This window comes from Diplotaxodon limnothrissa, linkage group LG2, assembly GCF_057381915.1.
Source record: "Diplotaxodon limnothrissa isolate DT_005_m linkage group LG2, D_limnothrissa_male_GT1.1, whole genome shotgun sequence".
Classification (NCBI taxonomy): Eukaryota; Metazoa; Chordata; class Actinopteri; order Cichliformes; family Cichlidae; genus Diplotaxodon; species Diplotaxodon limnothrissa.
The window spans coordinates 36,149,359-36,175,159 of NC_140597.1; the positions used below are offsets into that span (position 1 = coordinate 36,149,359).

Consider the following 25,801-nt stretch of genomic DNA (forward strand, 5'->3'; position numbering starts at 1 on the left):
AGAGATTTCTCCAGGCACTTCCTCATGCCCGTTTCTGTGGAGGCTCGTGTGTGTGACCGCACGTCCCCACGTGTGACAAATTGAAATGCCATTAGAAGAGGGAGCATGTACTCTATGAACCCACAGAGAGATATCTGTGTATGAAGTACATTAAAAATCTGGGGTAAAGATGAGCTCAGAGTCATCATTTCGGTTGCCTGATACAATGCTTCTCACTCTCTGCAGGAGATGGATACTGCCACCTCCTGCCGTCCCTGTCCCTGAAACGACAGAGGACCCATTTTGATCCAGCGGGACCAGGCACACTGCTGCATCTGACAGCCATGGCCACAGAGACAGGCAGCAAACAAGACAGCTGAGAAAAGACTTCGCTTTATTATTTTCTATAATTAATGAGCAACAGTCGCAACAAATTAGGACAGAGGGAGGCTGAGGCCTCCCAGTGTGCTGCTCTGGAGCCAAGAGGAGTACACTGGGCCTTACCACCAAAAGTTACACACCCACAGACCTTTTAAAGTGTGTCTGTGCATAGTTTATTTAAGCTTTCTACATGGAGAAATGCCACTTAGAGCGGAAGGGGCAAAGAAATATGCTGCATCTACCGTGGGTGGAATAATGAGAGCAGAAATGTACAGTATAGCTCTGCCAGTAAACCTGAGCCACCGCTGACAAGTTCAGTGGTGGCTGCTAAACAATTGCACAGGAAGGTGCTTTACATTTCTGGCGTCTGCTGATGACATGTGTATCAGGATTATGTAAAAAGCCATGCCTAGCTGGCGTTAATGTGGGTCACATAGGACATCACACTTACGACGTTGCTAATGCAGTGAGAAAACGCCTGTCTTCACTTGCATAAAATTTTATATAAATTAACAATCATTAAGATTTGTCTTTGGTATTCATTTAGACTGAGCTGCTTACCACCACCTAGTGGGGAGAAATCCATCAATCATCAGAATGAGGATACTGTGGGAAAAAATGCATCCACGATGTGTAAAACTTACCCTCTCCAAAATGATCTCTTCATATTTATACATCCCATCACTTCCATTAACCTGCCAAAAACAAAACACAAAAAATGAACAGCATGGTTAGTGACACCTCTGAAGACAAAGTATGTAGTTTGCCAACACGTAAGAAAAATGGGACGTGTACAAATGCTTCGGCAAAATCCTTCATTGTATGTCCAAAAATGAGAAAAAGATCAGACTGAATACGAGAAACCCAGTAAATCGGGATTAGTGTCAAAATATGGCTTTACTATATATATGAAAACCGCCACACATTCCTTAATGCTGTAAATGAGAGGTGCATTTCTTTCTTAAAATGCAAACGCTGTAAGAATACATGCGCAACTGCAGAATGCACAATCCCAACAAACGGGCAGAGTCAATAGGAAAATGGATGTCGGTCCACATGGCAAACAGCATGTTGCTGCCAGGAGGAGGCCTTTTCATCCACACACACTCGCAAACATACAAACATGTTCATGCACTGACACAGGAAGTGTGAATGAGAGGGATATATACTGTAACAGACAACGAGAACAGATACTTACATAAGGGCCTGCATCTAGTGAGTCTGCGTTGACAATGATGGGGGGAGGGTTGGCCTGTGAATATGAAGAGATACACATTATCTCAGTGTGTGAGGCTGGCAGCACGCAGACGTAATGCGGTACACACACTATCGCTTGGGAGCAAAATGAACGGATGCCACAGGAACAGGCAGTGAGTCTCCTTGGGAGTGCGACTGGGGAGAGAGATGAGGGTGGGGTGGGAGGGGTTGAAAGGGGGGTGTGAGGACTGAGAATGAGGACTGGGGCAGTGAGACTGCTGCTTATTAACCGTCACAGCCAGACATCCTGCGGTCACCTCATAAAACAAACCAGCTTGTGTTCCAGCTGTTGGCACAATACGTTTATCCCACATCTACTTCCACATAATGAAAGCACGGAGCATCGTCTAGAAAAATGCATGAATTTTGGCTTGGTGCGCTACAAGGTTTACGGAATTACACAAACTCTACACAGTAATCTCCTCTCACGTCTGTTATTCTACATGCAAACAGGTAGTTTTTTAATCTCTCTTTATGCAAAATATCTGTCTGTCGCACTTGTTTAGTGAACAGAAAATAACTGGTGCTTGGTCTGAAATAAACAGCTCATTTAAACGCATCATGATGCCAATTTTTTAATAAACTTTTTCACCTTTTTCAGTTGTCCGGACGCAACAGTTTAACAGCAAAACAGACAGAGAGGTCAGTAACTGCTTGTTGCAGGGTTACTGTCAAAAGTTAAGGGTCAAACAATTCTTGAGTACTATGATGGGTTGAATTAGCTCAAAATATAATGAATACAGACTCTAAAAGCTAATTTAGATTTCTTGGTAATAATTTTTAGGGAAATTGTTTATTCTCTTGTTTTTGTTTCCGTTAAGGCTTTTAAAAAAAGCTCAAATGTACAATAGGGAGCACGTCTTCCCAGCGGAAATATCAAAAGCAGCATTTAAAAAGCAAAACTCAAACAAGATTAAGTTTCACAGTCCAATTAACCTCCCAGCTCAGCTCTATTGTGCCACCTGGTGTTTCTTTGCCCACTTCAGGCATGCAGAGTGAAGTTTGATGGAGGGGGTTTGTGTTGGAGCAGCCGATGGCCATCCTTTACTTCTACTGATTTGATTGACTTGTGTGCGTGAGGGGGATGCAGACAGCGGTGCATGCAGGGCCTTATACTTCCAGGTCCAGCACTGAGGAGAAAATCCTTAGCTGTCTGTCCTAACACTAACCTCGCCAACCTCTCCCAATCTCACCCTATCACCTTACAGTGTACAGTGTTTAAGCAGCTGAGTTTGACTGATTCTGAAGACTTACATATTACACATCGCCTATCATACATCTTTTCAATCTGAACTGTGTTACTGTGCCATTTCCACTTTATAATTTATAACTACCTGGAGTGATGCTGCTCTACTGCTCTACAATATGAGCACATATACACAGATGTACATGATATATAATTAGATATAAGGAAAGGAAATTCAGGAATCTGGGATTTGGTTTGATAAAATGAAACTATATAAATTATTTTTTCAGTTAACTTCAGTTTGTCACATTCATGATATAAAAATCCACTTTTACTTGCTCTATTGAACAGTTACCATCAATTATTTACAAAGGCATGGATATTAAAGGGACACACGCGGGATGAATGGTAGAACAAGATGAACATTTTTATTTTGTCTTACTGTTTATATATCTACTATATTTCTTAGCAGGTCCTCAGCTGTCTGGGGTGATGCGCATTTTATTGTCAAGTCCTTGAATATACACTCACTCACACTTTATTAGGTACATATTGCTAGTACTGGGTTGGACCCCCTTTTCCCTTCAGAAACTGCCTTAACTGATCATGGCATAGATTCAACAGGGTGCTGCAGACATGATATCATCACATATTTGCAGCATGTTTGTTATCTGCACAGCCATTGTATAAATATCCCGTTCTAGCACATCCCAAAGATGATCTACTGGACTGAGATCTGATGGCTAAAAGCGGTTATCAGTAGATTGGTGCATAATTGTGGTTGTAAAGTGGTGGATATGGCCACAACAATACGTAGGTAGGCTGTGGTGTTTAGATAACTCAGTTGTTATTGAGGGGCCCAAAGAATACCCACCACCAACAACCTAAACTGTTGATACAAGGGACGATGGATCCACGCTTTTATATTGACTGAACCTAATTCTGAAACTGCCACATTAAGTGCAGCAGAAATAGTCCACTTTTGGTGACTTGTTGCCTTAGTACTTTAAGACTGTGGCCTTCTTCTGCTACAAGATGAGACGTGTATTCAGATATGCTCTTCTGCATTTCTTGGTTGTAAAAACTGGTTATTTTAGTTGCTGTTGCCTTCCTAACACCTCGAAGCAGTCTCCTCTGACCTCTGGGATCAACAAGGTATTGTTGATTGCCCGAGAACTGCTACTCACTGGATATTTTCTCTTTTTACAGACTGTTTTCTGCAAATCTTAGAGATGGTTGTGGAGAAAAATACCAGTAGATCAGCGGTTTCTGAAATGCTCTGGCTCCAAAAAGCATGCCATGTTCAAGTAACGTAAATCACCTTTCTCCCTCATTCTGATGATCACTTTAAACTTTAAAAGGTCGTCCTAACCATACCTACATGCCTAAATGCACTGGGTTTATGGGTTGATAGTTGCGGTGTAGATATTTGTGGTGATGAGCAGTTGAACAGGTGTACCAAGTGAAGTGGCAGGTGAGTGTACATCATGCTAATAAAGACATTTACTGTAAGATGTTAATCTACTTGAACAGCATTAAACAAGCCTCTGATTCAGGGTTTTCAATCAAGCTGCTTGTGGCTGCAACACATCTGTGTCTACAAAACAGTGGCTTGACACACACTCTTGACAAAAGAGTTCATCCTTTGATCAAAAGCGCCTTGCAAGATATGCATAATTTCATTCACACTTCTCAGTGTCAAGTTCCCTGGTAATGAAGGTAGGTCTCCAGACAAAGAGGAGCTGTAGTTTTAACCTGCTCCACTCAGTAATGATGTGCTATGACTCTGGACAGCTGTGGCCCTCCTCCTCCTCGTCCTCCCTCCCAGTCAGCACAATTGGGCCGTCGCTGTTATCTGCATATGGACTAACAGATGCTCACGTCTGTGCTTGTGTTTGCACATTTCTCATGAACGGCTTGAACTTTCCCTTCCCTTCATCTTAGACCCCAACTCAACAGAAGATTTTGGTGGTGAAAGCATGTTTTATGTCAGTGGCAGTCTACTGTGAATGAAAACCATGAAACCGCAGTTGACGAAACACAGCCTGGGGGCACCTCGGGGGAATACACTGGCTACTGTTGTCCCTTGGTGACTGACAGACTAAGCTACTGAATCCACTACTGAGACCACATGTGAACACACCTGTTACAGTATAATGCCTCCAGTGCTTATCGTAAGTAACACAGAAAACTAATGCTTCCCGAGGGGATCACCAAACCTACAACTCCGGCTGAAAGACAATAAACCTATCAGTGGTAAAAAATACAGCAGCATTATCCTGGCCTGGGATAGCTGCGTAATCCCTCTATCTGAATCTCGCATAACAAGCAAACAAAAAGGAATAATGGAAGATAATCTCACCCCGAGTTTGTTTAACATTTAGCAATTTACCCAGGTAACTTGGATTGGACTGGATTACTGCCCCGCCTCCCCCTGTGGACAACCTGCTCTCACCTCTATGCTAACCTCACGCACAGGAAACAAAACAGCTGGTTAAAGAAATCCGACCATAAAAGAGGATTAAAATACATAGCAGAGGTAGCATATAGCACTACCTGTGCTGTAATAGCCCCTTTAGAAGAACGACGTCTTACAGTATCTGGATTTTCCTACTGTGAGATGTAAGTTGAAAATCACACAAGTGAAGCGAAAATTCTGACTTTCTATGTCTATGCCTCTCCAAACACTCAGTGAGTCTCCTTGACACTGTAAAATCCACTCAATGTCTGAATTTTGCAGAAGAAATTTACATGGCAGCCACATTGGAGTTTTGTCTCGATCTATTATTTGGATAATTACATCCAATCCACGGGCATCTGCGTGTACACCTGGTACAATAAGCACTCTAATTATCACAATTCTTCCCACATGGGCAGTGTATTTTGTGTTTTTTTGTTAATAAACATCATTCTCCAGGTAAAAAGGAAACAACGGCATGACTGGTTTATTTTAATAATTTTTGTCGAAAAGCGGAACTTGCTAGTCGTAAGAGGTCATGTGAGGTGACCTTTTAACTTCCCGGGCAGATTGTTTTTTAATAATGTGCCCACAGCAGATGGCATTCACAGCTGGCTGGGGTCCAATCACATTGCAAGCCAGTTGATCTGATCACAGAGCTTTCAGTGAGCATTTGTACCTTTCATTTAAAAGTGCTTTTTCTCATCTAGAAAAGACACTTTGACGGTGGTCACATTAGAGTCGGGTTTCAACAAAAGCTCATTAAGGTGTATGAGTACGACTGCAAAGGACTTTTAACTCCAGACTTTAATCATTTATACAAACAGTTGCTGTTCTTTACATGTGTCCATTTACAGTGGTAAGTTCAGGCTGAAGCTTTAGCACAATCCTGCAGGGACACCCATACAAACAAGCTGCGATATGGACACAAAGACCTAATGCGCACACGAGGACAATAAGTCCAGACTGCCTCCCCAGCATGAGCTCCTTCCAACAAGTCCACACTGACCACCGGGAGCGATGATCGCCACAGTGCTTTCTTTCTCTCGCTCCCGAGGTTCATCTGTTCATGATGGTTTCCTATTCACCGATCTATCATCTTACTCTTCTGTCAGTTGCGACTGTGGCATCTGTCTCTTGTCTCTCAGCATCACAGAGCTTGTGTATCATGTTCTGGTGGCACTGCACCACACAGCACTCAACTTGGCTGCAGACCCTCAGGACAGCAAAGCTACACAGACTCCCAGTGAACCTTGGCAAGTGCAGGGCACAGGCTTCATCCAAATTGTTAAATAATCAATGTGTTCCCATGGTAACCAGCGCTCGCACAGCATTGGCCGGCAAACCGGCTTAGCCACCTCCCCTTGCTCCACCTCTCAGGGCTCTCGCTGTTACCTCACTGCAGTTTATGTGGCTCTGTGCTCACACATGCCCGGCCATAGGCTGGATGTGCCTGACTGCCTTTTCTACACACACACAAGCACATACACACCGCAGAGCCCACACACCGATTTAAGTGAATACCACAGCTTATAATTTACATGTCTATAAAGATGTGAACCCTCACCATTTAAGGCACAAATCCATTAGAAGGAATATTCTTTTTATTCTGACTATGCATACGTTTAATAGCACGCAGGCAGGCGAGTACTGAAAGGGAAAGGTTCCTTGTACAGGGTTAGATGAGATAATTGAAAACACAATAATATTGCAACAAATATGTTTATCAGTACAGCATTAACTGCTTGACTAGCACAAACTTGTCTAAAATTAACAATTTACTGTTTTATAGGTGATTTTCTTTACAGTTTTTACAGCTTTTTACTTTTTATTACTTCCTAAGATAAGTTAAAAGGCTACTGAGGGATAGTCATATCTACTGTACAAGCCTGAATAGTACAAATAAGCCACTCCAATACGAGCAGCAAAATGAGTCTAAACAGGTTTGCACATAGCCTCTCTTTAACATATAATTACTACTGTGGTAAACAAATGGCAAAAAAACATAACAAATATCAACAAATCTAATTTTAAATGTGTTGGTGAAGCTTGCATAACATATACGCAGGCAGCTGCCTCTGTTCAAAATAATCCAAAACCTTAGGAAGGTTTGACTGTCAGCATTACATTCTGTGCTTTTAAACCCTCATCTTCGTCATAGGTAGAGGGGGGAAAAAGACGGAGAGGCTTCAGCATGTGCACGGTGACAGCATGCTGACAGGGCAATAACCCTTTCCTCCTTAGCAAACATTTCCATATCAGTTCTGCTCTCACCAAGGCACGCTGACATGAGAGCTCAGTCTCCAGTGGTGAAATATGACAGTCAGCCCTGCTCAGACGATGCGCCCAGTCATTTAAATGCTTCAGCCGATGCTGAAGGAAGCTCTTCCCAGGCCTGAAGTCAGCGCTAATAGCAGATAGGAGAACAAGGTATGCTGTGACGTGCTTACGTTATCTAAAAAAGTAGATGCCTCTAGCTGTGCTGCGTTTGTTTTCTAGCAGAATGAGAGATGCAGTTGGTGCTGCTGCTCTGATCCTTCGGCTCTTATTGGCTTCTCGTAGGCCACGCTGCAGTCTAATCAATACCTGCTCAATTACCATGCGCCCAACATCTCATTCACGCTGTATCCCCTGTGCAAGCGGGAAGAGGGAGGGCGAGAAGCCAGGTGAGAGAAGAAGCATCTGAGAAGGCTGAACAGATGACAGCGAGAGATGTTTTACTTGCAGATGCTGTCAAAACTCAATGTCAGGGACAAAGGCGGAATAACGAGATGTAATAAAGAAAATCCCACAGCGGTAAAGGTCAACTGTTCCAGCTATCCCTTTACAACGGTAGCTGAATCCAGCCATTCATTTCAATAGGGAAATTAATTAGTTCGCACATAAAACAGACCAATTAAAGCTCAAAGTTTTCTGATTTGATGGCTATGATTGAGCATTTTGACTATGTTGCCCCCCCCCCCTGCTTCCAAACCCTCCCAACACACACCTATGAAGGATGGACACACATCTATGAAACTATAATTAATAGCCCGTCACAGCTGTCAGCAGCACTCCCTCCTCATCTTTATGTAATATTACAAAAGCATGCTCTGGCTTACCTCTCTGCCATGCTGAGCAGCTTCAAATGAGAGCTGGCTAGTTTGACCTTCACAAGTAGCAGCCACTAGGTAGAAGTACTGAGTGTAACGAATATTCATAACAATGTTGCTCAAGAAGGCTTTCTACAACTGATCGGGTTTGAACTTGACTGCACCTCGCTCTGTGTGCTTGTGACAGTACATCTGGCATGTAGCAAGCGTGGATTCTGACACGACAAAGTGGGAAAAGAGCAGGTTGTAAATAATAACATTAATAGTGGCTGACATTGCTCACGCTGGCTCACGGTGACAATGTCATGGCTTACTGGCACACTTGAATACAGCTGAACTTCTATTAATGTTATTACAGTGTAGTTAGACAGACCTGTGCTTTTCCAAGTGGGGTGGGTGATATTTCAGTATTATCTTTTTTCAAAAGCAACATGTTTCCACTAATGTCTTTGATTCAAACCTTTGACTTTGATTGTAGTGGAAACTAATGCAACTGAGTTATGGAGAATTTTTTCATCAATCTGCCACACAGCCGAGACACCAGCAAATCCATAGACCACACTAATTTTAAGACTCCACCTTAATTATGATGTCAAACATTCTCCTATGAAGTTTTGTGACTGCATCTTGAATGCTTGTAATGCTTTCATAATAAAAAAAACCCAGTCAAAAAACTCAAAACCACAGTAGATTTCTCTATTTTTCCATCACAGATGCACAGAGACAAACAAATGGCCTTAATAATATCATGACTTTAGCCGTTCTTTATATTCTAATATCAGTACTGCTGTGGTCTGTGTGTTTTTGGAAAAATGACAAAGCAACAAAGCAGTTGCTGCAGGTGATTATCTAAATCAAGGATCTAAACCCTCAGGGCGTTATAAATAAAGAAAACTTGAAACATTTTTTGCAATCTACAGATAATAAGGTACAGAATAAACCAACAGAAAAAACCAAGAACATTTAACAGCAGAAATGTTGAGAACGATTATTTTTAAATACATTAAATATTCGTTTTTCATTTATACATTGCAAAAAATGGGCCTGATTGTCCAGTTTAGAAACAATCAATAAACGGATTCAACTGACTGACTCAGTATCCTAACCATGTCGTTATTCTTTGCTTTTAAAGACCATACAATACATACATTCCTGCAACATATAAAGCTGCACGACAAATGATGCATCGGTGTCAGCCCTGTGACTGAGTCATCCCTGCTTTTCAGATGTTGCTGCTAATAAGTGGTAACAGCATTACAGGTGCTCTTGGAAACAGCCAACCGCTGTGCTAAAGATGGGTAATGAAAAACTTAGAAACAATAATCATCACAGATTTTTTAGCAGATACATGTACTGGGAAAATTACTAAACTGCTAATTCAAATTAGTCACTGGTCTCACAACCAGCACCACCGAGTCAATGTCACAGAAAAACAGCTCCAATGGAAACTACCACATGTGCTGTGGTGAGGCTTCACAGTGACAGGAGTCTAATAGTCATCAGCATAATCCTGCCTGCGCAGGTCACTGTAGCATGTTAGCGCTCTGCTTTTGACTGGTTATCCTGAAAAAGCCTCTGAATTTATTTCCCTCCGATGGTTTGGATTTGTAGCTCAGGACTAGCTACAGCGCACAGCTACAACCAACTGAGTGCTGCCATTTTCAAGCTTTTATGGGTTTACTACTCAGCTGCTCTGATGTGAAATATTCTTAGTTTTCATTTTTGGTTTACTTTGCATGTGCCAAGTTACTAAGGTACATCTTCAGCAAATAACTAAAAATGTGGACTTTTTTTTTTCAGTGGAGGAAACAAGCTTCCATGGAGGAAACACCCAGGCAGGATGAGGTGAGATATTTCACAATGCGAGTGCAAACACTTAAGAAAATATCCAGAAATGAGCTCTAAATAAATTAGCTAAATAAGATCTTATAAGTCTAATATCATATGAATATTTAGGTCAGTTGTTTTACTTAAAGATTTATTTTTAGTCTGTTATGCCTTTATCAGGCAGCAAATGTAACAGTAACAGAGAGATGGGACGATGGGCAGAGAAGGTGGATGAGCAGTTACCAGCCTCCAGCAGGTGAACATGCAATAGTTTTACATGAAGGTTTTTGTATGAACTAATGTGGCAATAAAATGATTTTAACTGTGAGTTTCAAGTGTGTTAGCAGATGGATTTTTAGTCATGGATAGAGCTGCATTAGCTGTTTCTAGTTGTACCTTCAAATTTACCAAAAACACAGCTGTTTATATACTAAGAAACTAAGATTTTCATCAGTCTTAAGTCTATCCTGACATCTCAAATGTACTAAAGACATGAAATCTCACAGAAGTATCATACTGAAAATCAAAGCGATCCTCATCAAAATAAATAAACACTACGAGTAGCAAACAACACTGTTTTTTAATGCTCTGTTTTCACTTTTGTCACCTTTCCTTACTTCTTTCCAGTGAACCCCAGACCACAATCTTCTGAGCTGCATTTAAACCAATCCAATTTTAGACTTTTTTTCCTTTAAATGGGAACATTGCAACTGTGATTCTGCTTCATGGTCCTAACAGTATTGCAAACACGATCCTTAAACCCCTTAAGTGCATGTTATTGCAAGAAAAGAGATTAGCTTTCTTTAATTTCCTTTACCTGCTTTTGACTACACACGATTTTGCTCACGCAGTCCTACCTTTCATCAAATCTGCTAGAATATTTTGGACCAAATGGCCGCTGCAGCTGTTCAGGCAGCGCTCGTTCACAAATCAAAATCATGATACAGTGATAAAACTATAGAGAGCAAATACAGAGTCCTTAGCGATCTACTGTAAAATAATATAGTGAAAATAACAAGCCTAACTTTGGCCTAAAGGCCAATAAAAACCATTCGTCCCCATCTCTCAGGAGCCGAGGCCTGTCTCAACACAGCGGCAGAGATCCTCCTGTCATGGTTGAGGTTTCATGATTTTCTATAAGCTCCACTTGGGAACGCCCACATGCACACAAATCTCCATTCACTACCCGTGCCTGAGTTTTGGCTCACAATAAGTGTAGGTGTTGAAAGTGATGAAGAATTACAGTAAGTAGGACACAAGCGAGGCAACAAATACAAGAGCTGCGCCTCTAGTTTCCCTCTGATAGTTATGAATACATGAGCACATTTATCCATATGCTGATGTATTTAGCGCCAAACAGCAGAGGGGAATAAAAGCAGGGCATTGTTTTAAACGTTTGTAGCACTTTGGTGATTGCCAAATCAATCTGCCTCCTGTCGAGGGTCCAGATTGCCTATTTTTCACTGCCCACCTTGGGCTGCGTTCAGGCAATACACACTGTCCCCTAAAGAATGGGTTTCAGCCAAGAGCAGAGCAGCCATATTACTGGACTGGAGAGATGACACACTGATCTGAAAACATGCAAACCTTTTATTTCTCTGACACAAAAACCCCCACTGTATACCAGCTGGCTGCTGAAACACAACAACTGATTTAATAGATGGAATATGATAGCAAAATATATGGGCTGCAGACATTAAATAAATAAAAGGAATTGATTAAAATATCTTTATCATGTTTTCTGTCAAACGTGAAGATGCATGCTTAGCTTCAAGACTATAAATAGAGAGAATAAGCCCGTTGGACTCTTTACAAATAAAGGTATGAGAGTAAACTACCTCCCAAGATGTCACCACACCCTGCTGAGAAAATCCCCCTGTGAAACCACAACTCACTGATTTGCGACTTCAGTTTTAATGCAGACGACGCAAGCAAGATTTAATATATTAATTTTATTTTTACCTCTAGGACAAGCCAGTGCAGATGCATCAGAGATATTATGAGGTCAAAGAATTCCGAGTAGAAATGCACACAAGACTTTTGGGAATGCCAGAGATGTTGATGGTCCCTCCCTTCCCCTCAAAAAGCCAATCACCATGTAGCACTGATGCATGTGCTCGGTTTCTTTGCATAAACAGGAGCTGTAGCTTTCGGGTCGTAAGATGAAGCCAGCTTTAAACCAGCATTCTATTCGAAGGCCACCAGATGGCGATAGCTGTGGCTGCAAAAAGGTTTCGGGTTCTATAGAAGTCTTTCTAACTTGACCTCTGTAACCACTTTCCTGATGACTCACTCATTCATTCATTTTGGGTTATACTGAATGAAAACTTAAAGTTGTTTTGTAAATCTAGGTATATGTGTAATATGAATTAGCATAACAGTTGCTTAGGGCTTCTGGTGGGTTTAGGTAAAGAAGCTGACTGTGTTGGCTCAGGTGGAAAAAAAAAAAACCCTTATTTTTGGGCAAATTGTTTGTAATCACATTTGACTGGTAACTCTACACTCTACACTGACCATCCATTTAGATAGATTTCTCTTGCTAGCCTAAACTTAATACCTGGAGGTGTTTTCAAGATGACTTTGTATGAGTCCACCTAACCCAAAAACTCTTGGCTCCAGCTTCTTAAATGTAAGCACAGTAAATCTGTGAGCTTTGGACTGCTGGTCAAATCATTTGCATCATCATAGAAAGGCACAGCTCATTTCTCATTTTGAAAGGCTAAAAGAACGACTAGTTTGACACTAAATGTTAATGCGGTGTGAATGACGGGCTGAATTTCTTGAAAATCCCAAATTCTGGCAGAATGTACTGATGTTGCGTCATTCCTGTCAATCACACTGTCCCTCCCCTCCCCTCCCACATTCCCACCTGCTGAGATATTCTAGAGAACATATGCAGGGCTTGGATTTGGCTGATTACATAATTGCACATTTTAATGGTGAGTATTAATCCACAGTGGCCCATATTGGGTTTTATAAGCAGGCAGATTGGGACCCGCTGGCTCTCAGAAAGCAGGGGCAGTCGGACAATGAAGCTCTGGGCTGGAAGAGCGCTTTACAGTAGAGCTGAGGACCACTACTGTGTTCCATAATGCTATTCACCACATAGCAACTGCACATTTTTATACTGCATTTTAGTCACAGCATCATCAGCATCAGAGACATATTTTTCTGCATATAAAGAAACGATTTGCATCCTGACTGCTACAGCCGTGTGGTTGAGGGAAAAATTGTCTTGGAAAACAAGCAGGCTTTGGTCGCCTGCGTATCAACATTGCAGCCTGTGGTAATTAGCTAGCTGAGCAGCAAAGCTGCTGTGCAGCTCTGACTGAGCCTGCACCATGGCAACACACAGGGCTGTGTCTGAGCACAGGCTCCTCTCTGCTTTCCTCTCCTCCCCCTTCTTTCCTCTTCTTGTTTATTTATTTATATTTTACTAGCTCATCCCTTTCTTTTACGCCAAAAACTCTCATTTCTTCATCTCTTTCTTCCTGCTTCCCATCCTTTCCTCTCTGCCCATCTCTATTCCTAATCACCCTCCCCCTGCCTACCGTCCCCTGTTGCATCATCACACAACATAAAAGACACTCGGTGGTTCACATACAGGGAGGGCTCGGCGCTGCTGCTTTCCTCGACATTCTGAATGCGGGGTGGTGAATTTTTCTGACATATGGCAATCAGTATCATGTCTTCCTGCTAAATTCCATGTTCATCTATGCTGGATTACACACAGTGTGCATTTTAAACATATTTAACAACAACATTTCTGTCAGCTGATCGAATGCAAAATGTTCATGCTGAACAAACTGCTGAAAAAAATAAGAATTGTTGTTAATATACAATTGAGTAGATTTAGGCTAAATGCTAGATTTAAAATGTGTATATGTGGTAATTAACAGTACCTATAGGCACAGCTGTAACCTCTATACCAGCTGTTCCTTCCTGTGTCTATTTTTATGCTAAAATAAACCAAGGGTGGGATAGACTTCAGCTTCTGGTTACAGTTTCACACTGAAATGGCGTACAGTAGGCTTTGACTTATAGTTTCTCTTGTTTGGTGGCTTTGTCATAAATGTTATCAAATCAGATAGCAAGTATACAAACTTCATTGGTTTAAATAGGCAGTACATGCAGTGAAAGTTTGTTACTTTTGCCAGTGCTGACCGAAGCCCTAAACTTAGCGTTCACACCACAGAGACTGTTACAGCGGGACTAAACACTTTCCTGATGAGTTTCTGGGCTCAGTTCTTACTTTCATGTTTTACTAAGTAAAACAGATGCAAGTCCATTTTTAATGTTATGATCATTTTAAGAGTCTGAACATGGTTGAAACCCTGACGTCATCTCCCCAGTCAAAACTGATCACCGTACAATGAGAAAGGCTGAACTGTAGAGAACCGTCTCTTAAAAACTGATCAGATAAATAATATAGATCTGGTTATTGCCAATTAGTTCACCAGAATGAATTTTAAACGTGTGTGGTTGCAAATTTGTGTCACTGCTCAGATGTGGTCGTTCTCCTCATCATTTTTAATCCAGAAACTTTCCAGAAAAAGAAAATTGTTCATCTACCTTTATTCTAATCAGTAAAGCAAACATAGAGACACAGACTTATCTTACTAGAAAATCAAACGTCGCCCAGGTGATGTTTAAGATGTGCCTCAAACATGGTTCGACTTTCATTTTGGAACTATTTTATAAGCATGATTTATTCAACACTGAAATGTTTCTTGGTCTATCTAGGATAGGAAGACTTTTCAGTCACTGAGCAGTAGCCACCGAGGCTGTGGCTGTAGCATCTATGATTAGCATCCTGCATACAAAGGCAAATCAAGATTTATAAAGTGTCAAAGTGTTATGCTCTGTGCACACAACCCTGCAGTTAAAGACTACAAAGAAAAGTCATCCAGTCAAGTTTTGCCCATCTGACCCTGTTACACCTGGAAAAGCACAGTTTTGTGAAAAAAGGCAGTTTGCACCTTTGAAAGTGTTGATAAGACACCTTCCACACTGGTAATAAAGAGATCTGAATGATTTCTAGCTGCTATGCTTAAACATTAAACATAAATGTTTCCTTTGTTCTCTCCTTGCATGCCTCAGCTCGTGTTGCTTCAGCTTAAAGTCAACAAAAATGTCGGAGGCAGATCTTTTAAGCGGCTGCTTATGATCATTTCTATATAATGTTTACAGAGTTTTGGTAGAGTGAAGCATCTGTTTCAAGGTTTTCGTTTTTTTAAGAGCATTTGGGGAATTCAGAAAAAGCTGGGAGCTGGGAGAGTAGTAGTGGGAAGTTTTATCGAACGCCTCACCTGGGCGAGTGATTTCAGGTTCAAGTTTAAAATGAATGCAGCAGATACTTAACTTTACTATCAAATAATTGTTGTAAGCATTAAGCTGCCATGCTATGCTACTGGCTGCGACTCGTGTAACAAGTCAGTTTTTTAGAGAAGAAAGAAAGCTGAATTATTTTGGAAAATCCACTCGGCGTTTTGCTCTACTTATCTCGTGGTCTAGGAACACCTTTTCTGCAACTTAAAGATTTCCTTTGAGAACTCTGATACACCATGTGATCATTGTCCCTTTAATTGAGAATCTTGAGTCTAACTGATAAGGACATAAGTAAGTAAAATGTATTTATATAGCACTTTTCACTGATAAAAATCACCCAGATCTATGTGATCAGACTGACATGAGAGTATTTTTGCTGCTAATACTAAAATGAGAAAATGTGGATGGCTAGCTCCTCCAGGAAAACAAGAAACCTAAACATTTATACGGGTTGATTCCCCCAACAGGATTAGCATGTGTTCCAATGGTGAGAATCAATGTTTCATTAAGCTACTGTGCATCTGTTTGACTAATAGGTACAGGTACCTACCTAAATCGCTTTAATCTGGGCAAGTAAAGACAATGATATGTGGTAGAGTTTGTATTTGGTATGTAATTTGGTATGTACTAGAAGAGCACGGCAGATATGATAAGTGTCACGGGACAAACAAAAAATAAACTCTAAATCTTCTAACGGCAGTATAATAACAAGTGACTCATTTTTTCCCGTCTCTGTGATTTAGATGTGTCTGTCTGTTTTTCCAAAATTGATGTAGATAGAAATGATTTTCCCTTATGAAAATAATATTATTATATAATATAATAATTTGTATATACAACAGACAGAGGCCTGGATAATGCTGGCTGTCAGCTTGGTGGGTGGAAACAGGAAGCCCATGTGATATAAAAATATGCTGTATGTTCATGTAACAGGAAGCTGCAGATGCCCCATGCAGGTTCTGGGGCTTGGAGAGAACCTTCTGCTCCGCATGTTCCTTCAACATACAGACATATTAAATAGGAGAAGAATATACATGGTTCTTGTAACATGTCGGCGGCCAACACCAGAGCAGCCTCAGTGCTTCTTGGCATTGAACATCATGTTTTCATTTACATCTTCTGCCACAGGTGTCCAAAGCTTTGGCAAAGGCTATGACACATGGGCCATTTTCATCTCGGACTAGACCACTCACATCAGGAGAGACATTTTTTACTGTAGGATAAGGATGACTACTCTGAATAACTTTGTATAAAACTGCAGTGACCACTTCGTCTAAGCACCGGTTTATGTTTGCCACTGTGGGAATACATCGCATGGATGGCAAAAGTGGCATCACATCCACTGGCGCAAAATGGACGAGCCTGAGGCAAGACCACACCGCCCGTATGGGCATTTATATGACACACGTGTGCAGGAGCACAGGGATTCCCAGATGGCACAGAACTCATGTAGGGAGATTTCTGCAACACTGCTGCAGAAGACTGCAAATGGATAAAAGCGCCATAATGGTGAGTATAAATGCATGTGGCTGTGTGATGATGTCACATCGACAAGGCAAGGGACCAATGCAGGGAGCATAAATGTAATTTTGGCAGCAAAACTAAGCCACTGGACTGCCTCACTGGGTCAAGGTTTCTAATTCCACCTTTATTTGTCAACCTTCTGTATATTCTTATATGCAAATCAGTAAACAATGCAAAGAATCACATATGAGCCATCTATTCATAGTCTGAGTGTCTAACAAAAATTTTCCTTAAAAAGCTCTAAAATAGTTTATTAATATAGCTTTAAAACTGCTATATTGTGGGGTTTCTTTTATAAAACATATAAAAAGCCTGGACACATTTATCAGGGTTATTAAATGATTCATGTGGAATAAGGAGGCTGAGAATTAGCTGCCTTTGAGGGCAACGAGACCTGAAAGAAAAAAAAAATTGCTGCTGCATCTTCTCCGAACACTGCTCGTCACCCCAAGATGAAACCTTTGATTCATGTGATGTATGAAAAAAGAAAAAGCGGAGGAGGCGAAGGGCAGTGGGAGACAGGAGGGGGATGATAGAAATGAAGAACACTGAACAACAACACAGCACACACACACACGCACACACACACACACACACAAATGAGAGGCCAGACCAAATGGCTGAAGGGCTGCTTGGATAATGCATTAGACAGAGATGGCACTCAGAGCAGCTACACATGGTAAGAAATGCACTGCTTTGCCAAATGTCCTCCACACACACACACACACACACACACACACACACACACACACACACACACACACACACACACACACACACACACACACACACACACACGTGCACGTCGGTGTAACTAGAAAATGGAACACAGACGCAAAAAAGTCTTCATTATTCTGTATGATGAAATCATGAATTCTCATCACTAAGTAAAGCTCAGAGAATTTCCTGTAGAACAGAATTTTAACTACTTGGTCATCAGCTCTTAGTATTATAATTAGTTATACCATCGGAGATCCATATATACCATGCATACATAAAGGCAAGGCGAACACTAAAACGTGGAATGAAAGCAAAAATATCCCTTTGTAGATTACTATGAATGAGTGAGAACCAAATCAGTGAAAGTAACCCTACTGCTATTATATCCTTCCTGAAAACTCTAGCAAATACTAGACAACCTACTTAACTGGTTAAAGAACCTTTTAGGAAGTGCCCATTGAAGGAATTCATGCTGAATTAGATGAATTTTAAATTTTGAGCCAAGCCAAGAATTGCAACTCAGTTGCTCCTTTGCGACAAGCAGACACGTACAAATCTGAAATATGAGCACTAAAGCTGATTCATATACATCTGCCCATTTACTTTATCTTCATTATTTAGTTAAAGCTTTCCATTTAGGCAACACTTCATTTCTCAGCTTATTTCGCAACAGGAAAAAGTTGCTCTTTTAAACAGATGGCATTAGATTTCCTTCCGTTTCCTTTGTGCTCCATCGTGCAATGTAGAGTCATATTTACAACTATGTTTTCTTGTATATCAGAAATACTCTCTCCAGTTAGTAATGCCAAGTCTTTCCCTTCTGTCATAATGTATCGTGTGAAAATGCTGAGTACTAAACTAAACATGACTTGAAGATATATACAAGTAAAAGCTTATTTAGACAGGTAGTGATTAAGCCCTTGGAGCCACAAGAGGGCTTTTAATTTAAAAGGCTTGAGCAGGAAGTATGGGTATCATTAGGAGCGTCTCAAAAACTGCAAAACAGAAGTGTAGGAAAATAATTAGGAGACTGAAACAAAGTTCCTTCTGCAAAAGAACCTTAGGTTTGGCATGACTAAGCTGCTGTAGGTACACATTTATTTATTTTTTCACAGAAAATGCTAATCCTGATTATACTAGCACTTATTTTAAAGTATTCTTTTATAACTATTCAGTAGTTACATCCTGTTTCATTGGTTGGACAACTCAGGATTTTGTGTACCTTATTGTAAAGTGTTACCAAAATAACAGCCGATATGGCGGTTGAATAAAAGCAATAAAAGCACAAGCGTTGTTGAAAGCACCCACACACCCCCACAAAAATGAAGAGGAGTCAGAAGGCTTAGGGACTAGCTCTTCACTGATATTGATTGGATATACACGTATTTCATGTATTGCAGCATGTGGGTGATGGAACTGGTGTACTTTGCTTAGGATGTTAGCACATTCTTACTAAAAGGAGTCACGGGGGGGAAAATACGATACGATCTATCACAACGTTTGATTCTTTTAATAAACAACTACAGGGGTACAGGATCACCAAAATCTCATTCCATCAAAAGGCCCGCATCCCTCGCTCCATCGCTGATTCAGACGTCCAGTCTGCCCTGCACAGCGCAGCACAGTCGCATTTCTAGGCCAGTCTCTACTGTGATCAGCAAAAACCCCTTAAATAAAACAAAACAGGCAAGCAAACAAACAAATAGCACTCCCCTCCCTTCTCTTTTCTCTTCTGCTCTCCTCCCCAGCTGGCAGCGAGTGCCAGAGAGGGGAATGGGCGAGCTGATACGGGGCTGAGCCCTGGCAGGGCCTCTGACAATGACCATATGGATCACAGGGGCACGACAGCCTCGGCTTCCAGCAGGACACACACCTCCACACACAGGATCTGCCGCTTCGGGCTACTGCACCTGTAACGCTACACTAAAGCCTCTACATACATCACATAGCTGTAGAGGGGTTGCGCTAATGAGTAAACCACTTGATGAGCTTAAATCTGTGTTGGCAGAAGACACAAGAAATTTCTCTGATTCCAGCGTTTCACACTGAACCTCCATTATGAAAGCGTACGAGCTGATTCAGCTTGGTAACGCAGCAAACGGGGGAAAAAAGAAAAAAACAACAACAACCGAGTAGAGGCTTTTAAGAGAGGTGTAGGAGGTGGGATTAAACACAGTTCAGCTTTTGGGTCACAGGTATAGCCGCGCTATATCACAGGTCTTCAGCTCCTATAATGGTGGCTGGCTTGTCAAAGTCTCCACAATTTGCTGACGTCAATGTCTGACTAGCCATTTCTCCGACGCTCTGTGCTTACCCTCTTTAACAGCATAAAAAAAAAGCTAACTTTTGTCAAAGTGCACATAAATATTGCAGTACGCCTTGTTTCCCTTGTAATGTAGTGCATTTCCCATGGTTCACTGTTCTCTCTTTACCCTCACACCGCATGGGTACAGAACACTGTGTTTTTGGGAAAAGGTTGGGGGTGTGTGCTTATAGTATATGTGTATATAGTTATATGAAACAGTCTGTCTGTTACAGCCTGTAGCAGCGTTTTTAATCCATTGTTTTCAATCCAGTGGAAAGATCAGTGTAAACTGTCAAATACCACAGCTGCAAGTACAAAAGAATAGTAACCAAACATCTATGCACCATTTCAGTAGCAGAAACATGTTCATCGACATTTTTTTCTCCTATCCTATGTTGTCATGCTGCCAAGTGAGCATGCCAGGGTGAAATATTAAGACACTAAAACACCGCTAAGAGGCAGCAGCTGCTGCTCCTTGAAATGTGCAACAAAGTGAAAAGCTTGGTGCAACAAATCGTGGACCTGGAATGCTGAATTTGCACGTTTGTATCGCAGTTTTCAATATACTGGATGATAACACACAATAACATCCTTGAGCAATGTCACGCAGTGCCTTAACATGTTGGAACATCGTAGCAGTTCCGAGATTATGAAGAAGCAATTTCTTTGTTCTACTTCTTGAGTTTTTACTTTGTAGGAAATTCTAGTGGGTTTTTTTATTGATTGCAAAACAAATAGAAATATAAAAAAATACAGTTGAGAAAAATCAGTCAATACTAATAGTTAAATTAACAATTTAGCTATCTGCCAATGCTGGCGCTTTTTGTTTGCATTGTTTTTGCTGTAGTTAATCTACCTTTTGGTCTGCGGAAGCACAGAATTCTTCATTTAGCTCCCTAGAAAACTATAAAAATATATGAAGCATAGCAATGATGTCAAACAACAGATACAGATTGGCGAGTACCACATTTTAAATGTGATCTTATTGGAAAATAAACTCAGCCAATAGGAAGCACTAAATCTTTCATATCTCATGTTGATTTCATATTTTTCGGTTTGGCTAGATGGTTTAATATACGCATTCACTTGCACTGAACTGATCGCTGTAATGCAGTAATTTGGGTAGGAAAATGTAAAACATTTCACCTCCTGCATGGTTAAAGCAGGCAAATCAGTTTGAGGAAAAAGGTTTTGAAACCTTCTACATTGATTACTCCAAATATGTGATTTAATTTTCACTTAACTCATGAGTGAGTGAGAATCTCCTTCCTACAAACATTTTTCTGCTCATCTGTATTTCAGGGATGCCTGATTGAACAGCCTTGCTCAGGTCATGCCAGTCTCCATTAGGTTAAAATAACCGATTTTTGTTATTTTAAAACATGAATTTTCTTCTTTGTGTGTTTCCTTGTGTTGGTCGTTGTCTCTGAGTCTCTGAGTTAGCAAAACAGCCCCAAACCATGGTGCCCCCTCTCCTGTAAGTCCAGGTGTTTTTTTCTTGTAGTGGACACATAAACAAATATAAAGTTGTAGGCATTTCTGCAGGTGTTTTAACGTTACTCTCGGGTTCTTTTTCACCGCTTTCACGCTTGCATGTTGTGCTCTTGGTGTGATCTTTGCAGGACGCCCACACTAGGGAGAGTAGCAAGAGCTCTGAATTTGCTCCATTTGTAGGCATGTAGATTTATGATGAACACTGAGTTATAGAAACACTTGTGTAGCTGTTGCAGCTGCCTGAATCTTAATGACTACCACACTGATAGCAACAAATAGTCTCAGGGTTTAGGTTAGGTTCTGGTTGACATCTACTCGTTTTTTGTTTTTTTTTTAAATCAGAAAAAACTGTAGTGCCAAAACGTATGAGAAATGTTCTAGGCTGTGAATATTTGTCTAATTTAGGTTGTGGCTAAGCCAAAACCCAATTCTTTTAAGCCACACCGCCAATCTCATCTCATTCAACAGCTGAGCTTTTGGGTTCACTTACTTTTCCAGCTTGGACTTTAAGTTATTACTCGATACAGTCGAGACAGAAACTGTGTAAGCGTTCTTCATTTAGCGCGTTAGTCCATAGTTAAGACTTACAAAAAGATCAGATCACATACATCCTGATAACTCTAAACTTTTTCCTGAAAAATGCAAGCTGTGACTCCAATTGTGTGACGTTACAATGAAAAGCAAACGCATTAAAAAAAAAACAAAAAAACAACCAAAACTGAGCCCTTGTTTACAGCAGGTTCCGAAACGCTTCACAAGGTTAAAATGAACACAGGACCTGAGCTACACATTGAAAGATTTCAGAGAGTAATTACCAGTACACTATATCTGCCTGTTTCTGCCTCCTACTAAATTTAAAATGCTGCTTGGGGTGAGTGTGGGAGAGAGGGAGGAACAGGCTAGGAACGAAAGGTCTTCAGATGAAATGTTAATTCAACACTGACGCTAAAGAGCGATGTCTAAAAGCACTGACACTGTAGGGTGGCAGCAGACAAGCAAATAAGTGGGCTTTTATAGTTTTATCGGTACATGATACTGATTCATAAGGGTTTAAACTATAAAACATAATAAAGCTTGGAATAAAACACAGAACACAAATGTTAAAACCTGGAAAACAATAAAAAATAGATACAGACTTGAATGAAGTCATCCAAAGTTGATGATGGCACTTTTTCTTACTAGGTTAGGAATCTGTGTTTCAGACTCAGATATCAGACCAAGAAAGATGCAAAACTACTTCTACTGCAAACCTTTTTCAAAAAGATTTGGGCCGTTGTGTAAAGTGTAAATAAAAATAGAATGATTCTCAAACATTTAAACCCTATATTTATTTGAAAGTAGTAGATGATAAGAGATAAAAAATGATCAATTTTGTTGTTTTCTGAAAAATGTATATCTTTGGTTTGAATTTGATACCAGCAACATATTTATAAACAGCTGTATCATGGGTAATAAAAGACAAAACTCACATGTAAATTTGCTTAAAATTTCAGGTTATTAGATAAGAATTTTGAGTTGGGGGTCTCAACATAACTCAAGCATTAGACATAATAATATGAAATTGAGAAAATAACTTGAAATTTTAGGTTATTAATCCATTACTTTAAGAAAAGTACCAGAATTTTTTCTCTTACGGATGGCATTCTTTTTCCAATAGTAGAAAAAAGCTGAATTAAAATGTGAAATTTGTTTTGTAAATGATGGATGATGGAGAAAAGAGTGAATGCGTTTGATCAGTAAACATTTCAAAAATCAGTACTGGTAATGGGGGGCATTAGGGCTAAAAGCTGGAGTAGTTTCCATATCCTTTAAGGCACCTTTAATGAAGAACAATATATACCAGCATTAGAGCATCTAATGCTGCCATCCAGCCATCCTTATTTTACCAAGACAATGTCAGACATTGTTATCACATGCTAGAGCAACATGGCTCTGTAGACTGCTATTATTCACCTTCTAGAGTTGTCTCAACCTCAACCTTTATAAATTTGCTTCTTGCATCATACTGAAAATAAGTTTGCATTTAAAATAAAAACAGACAAAAGAAAGTGCTGCAGTTTGAAATTCATGTTACCTTTGTACTAACTTCTAATGAAATATATAGTTTAAATTATAAGCAAATAATTGCAAAACGTCACAACTTTTAAGAACAGCTGTGTGTTAATTTTGTATAAAACTGGGCTGGAGACGATAACATCTCCTGCAGGTGCAATGATGAAAAATGCCATCCATCATGCATTAACATTCACACCAAATTTCTAAGGAAACACATGGACATAGTGAATGCTGTTTCATCCAGATTACACACTGCTTTTCTTTTTCCTAGACAAGCTCATAGATAAACCCCTCCTTGATCTGATGAGGAAAATTCCAAGCCTTAGACTAAGCCTTTCGAGATCACAGTTAGAGGATCCAGCTCAAGACCTCTGGACGTGGAGCACACGCAAATCCCATCCGTTAATGCTCTCTGGGTTGCTGTCACAATAATGGCAAATCAAATCAGACTGAACAAAATCTCATCAGACAGATGTAGAAACCAATGATACCGATAAATCAATGCGACTGTAAAAAGACGCACGAACACACACATGCACAAATTTCAGATTGAGGCCTGAAAGCTCCCAAGTCGTAATCACCTATGGGAGTGTTTGGCATGGAACGCCCACCACGTCTGTGCATTCATTTAAAATGCCACAACCACTACAGAGACATGTTATAAACAACAGGTCTGGCAAAGCGTTCTGGACTAAATCTTGATGCTAATAAATAAAGTAAAATCCAATTAATATTTAAAGCTAATCATAGCCACGGAGTTGGAGAACACACAAAGACAGATTGAAGCCCGCAGGGGGAAGAAGGAGCTTTCTGACTGATGCTCCCAGTAGACTGAGGTCTCTATTTTTCTCAGATTTAAATTCAAAAGCTCTTGTTTTAAAGAATGTTCTTATAATCCCAGCAGAAATCATCCATAATTAAACTAGCAAGCTCATGACAAAAGCAACACAATCATTCCCTAAATAGATGACAGAGGTGGGGTTGCCTGATCATTTCCTCACATATGCATGAAATGTTCATGGCTACAGGAGCCATTTAAAAATGTCAATGATCCAGCTATAAAAAGCCAGCTCATACAATTCTCAATGACTGTGCAAGGTTATTACTTTTCATGCTAGCATGCCCAAAACATGAGTTGTTATGAAAGCTATAAGCTACAAGGATGTTGGGCGTGTGTGTTACTGCCCTGCTCTCTCTGGCTGTGTTATAGGTAGTGGGGGAGGGGGAACGTTCACTTTTCCCTAGCTAGGATGAGCAACGGTGAGGAGGGCCAGGAGGGCGGGGGTTATGGTGGGTGTGCATTTCTACCCATGCTGTGCTATAGCTCGTTCATGGGATGGGAAGCGCATATATGTAGGCCATTCACATGCCTGTTTTAGGAGATGGAGGGACAGATGCTTGTCCACAGTGTCAGTGCCTCTCCTGCTTCTCTCTCTGACAGCACCACCAACTGCCTCCTCTTACATAATCCCCTCCCCCTTCTTCAGGGCTGCTGCCTGCATTTATTGGCTTATTTCTCTCTTTTTTAACCTTTGCATTTTTACCCCACTAACCCCCGCTGCATGCCCCATTCCCTGACTCATTATCCGCAATTCCGCTATTTTTATTCCAGTGAAGAAATGTAAGAAATGTAGACACTCGTATATTCAAGCCATGAATGCCGGGTTGGATACGCTTTTTTGCAGAGTTTTTATGCTGGTATGTATTCACACGACAGAACGAGAGAGCAGGGATCCTTCGAAAGGATAGCACAAGCCAGGATTCGACTGAGGGGTTTATCCATTAATGGTGCTGTTTCAACAGGATAAGATCACTACATGAATCACGATGCAGTCGAAAGAGATTTTTCATCAAGCAGATGCTAATTTGCTCCAGTTGTAAGTTGAATATTGAACAAATACGCTGGAAAACCAAGGGGTAACACTGACGGAGAGTAAAATTCTCCATGTAAGGAATAAATGCTTACATAATCACATCTGCTTTGAGCTTTCAAATGTGTGAAACATGAAATACGCATGACTGATCTGGATGTGGCTGTAATGGAATAGATTTAAATGGATCATGCACAAGACAGAGAGAATGTCCATTTTCTTTTTTTCGCCTCCTCAAAGCTAAAGCCTCTCCTCCATGTAGTAATCTGCTAATATCAACCAGGTTGCAGCTCATACGAGGGCTCAGCTCAGGAGGAGCTTTCT

The 25,801-nt window shown here is 40.6% G+C and overlaps 1 protein-coding gene across 1 annotated transcript in view; it reads right to left on the reverse strand.

The window, feature by feature from the left end:
• Positions 1–25,801, reverse strand: part of dlg3 (discs, large homolog 3 (Drosophila)) — an 80,303-nt gene that overhangs the window by 28,693 nt on the left and 25,809 nt on the right. Inside the window, exons 5-6 of the mRNA XM_085363227.1 lie at positions 1,559–1,612; positions 1,005–1,055 (exon numbers count right to left, since the gene is read on the reverse strand). Of these exons, the coding sequence (XP_085219353.1) occupies positions 1,005–1,055; positions 1,559–1,612 (105 nt within the window). The remainder of the gene's footprint in view (positions 1–1,004; positions 1,056–1,558; positions 1,613–25,801) is intronic.